The sequence below is a fragment of the Cynara cardunculus genome, assembly GCF_001531365.2.
Source record: "Cynara cardunculus var. scolymus isolate 2C chromosome LG 11, CcrdV1, whole genome shotgun sequence".
NCBI lineage: Eukaryota > Viridiplantae > Streptophyta > Magnoliopsida > Asterales > Asteraceae > Cynara > Cynara cardunculus.
In genome coordinates this window covers 19,014,133-19,020,447 of record NC_037538.1, presented here as the reverse complement: position 1 = coordinate 19,020,447, position 6,315 = coordinate 19,014,133, and the positions used below count along the sequence as shown (strand labels likewise).

The following is a 6,315-nucleotide window of genomic DNA, read 5'->3' as shown; positions in this document are numbered from 1 at the left end:
GCCTCTGAGCCTGATTCCGTGACTCATACAGAGCTACACAGAGGCTCTGCATGTACAACGCAGAGCCTCTGTCTACGGAAGGTTCCTTCAGACTTGTGACTCTGAATAACCTTCTAATTTGACTTCGGAAAAGGACTTCAGACTTGTGTTTGTCAAATAAGTATTTATTTAGAAGTCTTTATGATCATCGAAATACAGGACGACCTTTGTATATGATACACTTAACTTTTGAGTAAGAGCTCTGTCTCTGCATGTACTACGCAGAGCCTCTGAGCCTGACTTTGTGCTTCATACAGAGCTACACAGAGGCTCTGCGTGTACTACGCAGAGCCTCTGAGCCTGATTCCATGCTTAACGTAGAGCTACACAGAGGCCATGCATCTACAACACAGAGCCTCTGTCTACGGAAGGTTCCTTCAGACTTGTGACTTCGAATAACTTTCTACTTTAACTCTGGAAAAGGACTTCAGACTTGAATTTGTCAAATAAGTATTTATTTAAAAGTCTTTATGATCATCGAAATACAAGAGGACCTTCGTATATGATACACTTAACTCTTGAGTAAGAGCTCTGTCTCTGTGTAGACTCACCAACCAAAAATAAGCCCAAATAAAGGCCCTCTGGTCCACCACATCCTTTCGTCCTTCTGTGTACAGCCTCTTGTTAAACATGAAGATGAATCACATCCCCTCTGATTTGTTTATCATGGATCGGAATATTTTCCGAGGTTTCAAATAAACATCAACACGCACAGATATACAAAAGGACAACCAACCAAAGGGGTTGTAGACACTTATCTTGCAAGTGTAGCTAAGTTTAATACAAGGCTTCTACTCTTGAAATTACCCTGAACAAAAACTCTTCATACTTTAGAGCTCTGTATAGCAAAGCAGAATATCTGCAGCCAGTATGCACAGACCGTGTGATAAATTGATCAAGGCCTAGAATAATTCAGAGTAAAGGCCATCTGGTCATCCACATCCTTTTATTCATCTGCCCAGAGCCTCTTAGTCCAAAAAAAAGTTAAATATTTACAACTAGAGACAATGTTCTTAAACATGAAGATCAACTACAACAAAATTATGTAGTCATGTAAATAAGTTTAATATTAAATCCAAAACAAATAATAATCAAAACGTATAGCATAATATAATCACCAATTCACAGATCATTGTCCAAACCAAAATCCAACCACAAAAACAATACCAAATACGAGTTTGAATTTAATTGTTGATCAAAAGCAAGAATATTACTTCTCAACTTTAGGGATATTTAATGTTTTTGTAGTCGATCCTTTTCCTTCCTGATCGGCATCAGACCAACCTTCAAAACCACGCTTCCTGTCAATTCCTTTCCCGAGCCTTCTGTCATATAACTTCTCTAGTGATTCCGGACTGCCTGCGGTCCTCTTATCCACATCGGAGGGTGTTACATTCTCACCAGTACATGATACAGCATCCTTCAAATATGACAATAATCAGTTATGGCATTTGAAGAAGTAGTTGATTCCATTTAAATTTACAAACTACATTGAAAGTGGCATTTATAATACCTTTAACTTCTCTTGAGAACTGAAACCTGTTGAACGAAGATTTACTGATTCCGATTCAGCAGGCTGCATAATAAATTGTAAAATAATGTTAGACAAATAAAGATTTTATACTAAATTGGATGATATTTTCTGCAAATGATAATTAGCACCTGTTGAGCAGCAAATCTCATCTCCAATTCATTCAAGATGCTATCATCGTCTGTTAGCTTTGAAATACCATAAATGAAACAACTGTTTTTAATGTTGTAATCATTTATGTCAATCTTTATTGCAAATTTCCGATCGAGCAAAACATCCAAATCATCCAGAAACATATGTAAATCACCATTCTGAAAAGAAAAAAAAAACACCTTTTACATTAACAAGCATTTGGAAGCCAAAAAAACTTATGAAAAAAGATAAGACTTCTAATCATACCTCTTTAACTTTTTCATACAACTCTTGTTGCAGATTGATTCATAACCATATTAGCTTCCCGATCAAATAATGTCAATGATACAATTCCAGTATCATTTTGAACTCTCAAAGGAATTCTAAACCTATATGATTATTAAGTGAACATTAATGTAAATGTGTAAAAGTTAACGAAAAGTAGTGTGATGTAGTTGTTACTTACTTTGGCAAAACCTCAGTCTTTTACCGGCTGCATCTATCAGACGTACATTCAAAACTCTCACTCTCTTCTTTCATACCCGATCCATCATCCTTGTCGGTAATAGTGTACGTGGGTCGAACCTTGCAGTTACACCTCTTCCAACCATGTAAAACCAAAGAATGTCCTTCCTAAATGCTTTCACTGTTCCTAATATAATTAGTGATTTCGCCTGTATAAAGTACGATATTTTATGATAAAATGCAATTATTGAATCAATAGAAACAATTTTAAAAAATAAGTACCTCAATAGTTTCACTAATTTCAACAATGTTTGCTCTATTGGTTCTGTCTAGAAAATCTTCACGATATGAATAAGACAATCTAGAGAGCATTGAAAGCTGTTGTGACGATTTAGATTCGCCACTCTCCCGAATCAAACTATTGAATCAGGGATATAAGTAAACAACAATGTATGTTAAAAAATATAAGATATATAACAAAAATAAATAAAATAATATTTGTTGACCGGTTCTTAAAATCCTTGATTTCATCAATATCTGAATTGATGAACAACCTCGTACCATTGAATGAGTTAGAAAGAAATGGTTTTTCTGAAACAAACTAATAAAGGAAGTTAACACAACATTGCTTTAAAGAAATATATATGTTATGAGTAAGACCAATCTCTGTAAATCTTCACCATTGCAAACTGAATTACAATAATAACAATCCCGTTGTCCTTGTTAGTAGAAACATAATCACTAAATTCCTGGGCGAACGCATCCCATAATGTCTCTTGGATTTTGTTCCCCCTAAATAAACTGTAAGAAAAGAATTATATAGTTTCTGAAAATTACTGTTAGTAAATTAAAGTAAAAATACTTACTCCAAGTCCTACATCTCAACTTGCGTCCATCTTTTGGCTTTTCATTGTTGTCTGGAAGAGTCACCATTGTCTCACAGGCAACGACCTCACCAATTACATCTATATAATCATCAAAAAGTTAACATAACCAACTTTAACTTCAATGACAACACAATATATAATTTATTTAAACAATAGAATAAATCTGAAAGGATTCAATTCACTAATCAACTGTTGTATGTTCTAGAATACTTTTAAATATAAGATTTGCAAATTTTACAAATGAAAAACCAAAAATGGAACCCTAAAAATCCCGGCAATTTGTCACAAAAGTTTTGTAATACAAACTTAACTTGTATTTCGACGCATGTCGAGGAATTGTAGGATTCTTAATGAAAATTGCAGCCCCTTCCTGAAGTAAATTTCTGAACTTAGGCACCCGTTTTTGTAGGACATTTGCATGGATTTTAGTGCCCTAAAACATAAAAATGAAAAAGGAATGAGTAGTGATGATGTGAAGATCTTAAACAGCTGAGATAATAGTAAAATATGATGAATACAATACTAAAAATTGAAAAAGAAATAAGAATTTACGTGTTCATCCATTAATATCATTTCCATGGAATATATTTCATCCGGGTTTTTAAACACCGGTTGATTCGACAGTTGAATGATTCTGCTCTTGACAGTGAGATCAGTCTTATGTATGTCAAGATCTTGGATGAATCTAATATTCTTCATATCTATTAATCTGTAAAAGGAAAAACATTTATCAATTAATCAAAATTTTGAAGTAGGTTAAAAGACCGAAGGTATCATACATCACAGCAGGTAAGCAATTCGTTTTGATTGTTGTGGTTTGAAGTTGAGAAATGTTGCCAATTTGAGTAATGAGAAGTACGAAAATTGAATCACAATTGAAAACCACGTCCTATGATGAAAAATCGGGATATGGAAACAAGTTTGAAACAAATTTAAGATTTTATGGGGATTACAACCGACGATGATTGAAGTTTTGAGTTTATCAATTTATGAAAATTCTGAAGTTGCATAGTCTATCCATGTTATCATACCTTAGAATAGGTAAGCAATTCCTGTTGGTTGTTGTCCTTTGAAGGTGAGAAATGTTGACAATCTGAGTGCTGAGAAATTCAAAAACTGAACCAAAATCTAAAACCATGTTCCATGATGGAAAATTAGAATATAAAAAAAAACTTTGAAACAAATTTCCGATTCTATCGGGATTACAACCGCTAATCTCTGAATTTATGAATTTTAGTTTTAAATGTACATCTAAATGTAAATATGATGTAGGTTAATAAAATAAATTAAAAGATTGGAGGTATTAGGATTGGTTGAAAGTCTGCAAATTACTTTGTAGTCTGTTTGTCCGATTTAGTAATGAAGTATGTAATTTTATTCTTAGACGTAAAGGCCTGGTCTGTATAGTCTTCTACAATTCTGCAGAATTTGATTTTGGTTGCAAGTCTGGAATTGTCAATGAATTTATTTGTCATCTTTAGGGGTAAAGTCTGAGGTTTCAGTTTCAGACTTAGGGACCTGATCTGTACAATGGCCTATAAATCTTCAGAGTATGAGGTTGTTAGGTCATCATCCAGAGTTATGTAACTCCAATTCCGAAATCTTCTTCCTTGGGCGTAATGTACCCGTAATTTGCATTTTCCACTCTTGAATGTACAACGCAGACTTATACGTGTTGTATCTAAGGTTCTGTTATCAGACTGAGTGGAGGTCTGTAAGATCTTTACAGATTTCTAAGTCTGGTGTGGTAAGGAAGTACATTCTATACCGTACTTGGTAAAGACAGACGTGCAAGTCTGAACGTAGTGTTCGAGACTTCCGTCAGAGGTCTATGTTTAGACTTACGACTGCGGTTGTCAATTCATAGTTAAGGAATAAACTATGTACATCCCAGACTTGAACAATATAATACGGAGTTTAACAACTTTAGTGACTTTCATAAGGGCTAATTTGCAAAGATTGACTCTCAGACGACGAAGGATAGTCTATAAGATCTTTACAGATATAGAAGTCTGGTCTGGGAAAAAAGTGTCCTTCCGACCCAGACTTGGTAAATGCAGAGGGTTGAAGTCTGAAAGTACCCGGGCCAGAGTTCTGGCACAATACCACATTCAGACCTACAGATCTGGATATAAATTCAGAGTTCTAGAAAAAACTCTGAACCTCCCAGACTTTTAACACACCTCTTCGTCTCAAATGCACCTAAACCGGTTTTCTGCCACGTGTTCGTATATGATTCGACCAACTATTAACCTATATCCTAAATGTAATTAAACATTTTTAAAAAATACGACGGTTTTTAATTTGCATGCTTAATGAGTGCATTAAGTACTCTACACTTCCACGTGTCACTCTATAAACAAACCTTTCGAGTTCTTTGTTAAAATTTAAAACCATATATACTCCATATATGTGAATCGTCATCACTCCCACCTTCATTTTCCTCATACGAACTTATCTCTTGCAATCACAGAACACCAAAGCAACGCATCAATGCCTAACTCATAATTGAACGTCCAGAAAACAATCCATACTGTTTGTCCCTAAATTCACTGATCAATCTTCATGTTAGCTTCACAACAATGGCAGAATCTCATATATCTTCAAAAACATTCATAAGAACATTGAGAGAAAAAGTCAATCTTTAAAGCTCTGGTCAAACTCTTATTTACGTAATATGATATTACAAATGAGCTATCTCTACTAATTACAAAGATCACCTACTATTTATATGGTCAAACCTACTAACACAAGTCAAAGTCAAACCTGTCTAATAAAAGTCAAACACGGTGACTTTTACAATTATAGACTATATTTAACTTTCAAGACGAATACAATTAATACTGATTTTCAGTCCTAACACATACCACCAAAACCTGCTTCGAACACTCTTCCTCTTCTGATTTTGACAATGAGGTCAACCAGGGTACTTCTATCATGATTGAAAACATTGAAGTTGCTCTCCAGGAGCATGTCTCCTTTCCTTTTGGAAATCAATCCCCATCAGCGAACACTGGATTCAATCATCTGGCTCCGATTCCGGTGCCAAATGATGAGTAGGTCACTGATAAGCCTAAAGAACACAACCCTGAACCTGCTGAATCTCAAGGGGAAGTGGGAGATGCTCATGAAAGCCAACCAGCACAGACTGCTGTTATGTCTGTAGCTATTGGAGAACCTGATGTAAGTCATACTATTTTACCAGAATCTGATTATGATCTCATTAAGGAAAACAACAGTGCCCTAAACTTGAACTCTGAA

The 6,315-nt window shown here is 34.9% G+C and overlaps 1 protein-coding gene across 1 annotated transcript; it reads right to left on the bottom strand.

The window, feature by feature from the left end:
* Positions 1-1,249: 1,249 nt before the first annotated feature.
* On the bottom strand, positions 1,250-4,192 carry LOC112521801. The gene is made up of 11 exons (XM_025130792.1): positions 4,086-4,192; positions 3,607-3,763; positions 3,361-3,487; positions 3,054-3,132; positions 2,828-2,968; positions 2,450-2,585; positions 2,288-2,376; positions 1,989-2,091; positions 1,702-1,881; positions 1,553-1,615; positions 1,250-1,459 (listed from the first exon to the last, which is right to left on the bottom strand). The coding sequence occupies exons 1-11, from the start codon at positions 4,190-4,192 to the stop codon at positions 1,250-1,252; spliced, it is 1,392 nt and encodes a 463-aa protein (XP_024986560.1).
* Between the last annotated feature and the right edge of the window lie 2,123 nt (positions 4,193-6,315).

Bases quoted from the DNA above. Each gene is read 5' to 3' on its own strand.
- LOC112521801 (XM_025130792.1), bottom strand. From the start codon at position 4,192: ATGGTTTTAGATTTTGGTTCAGTTTTTGAATTTCTCAGCACTCAGATT. The intron at 2,092-2,287 runs GTTCGACCCACG...ATAATCATATAG, and splicing joins GGAAGAGGTGTAACTGCAAG to GTTTAGAATTCCTTTGAGAG. The intron at 1,460-1,552 runs GTATTATAAATG...TCATATTTGAAG, and splicing joins GTTCTCAAGAGAAGTTAAAG to GATGCTGTATCATGTACTGG.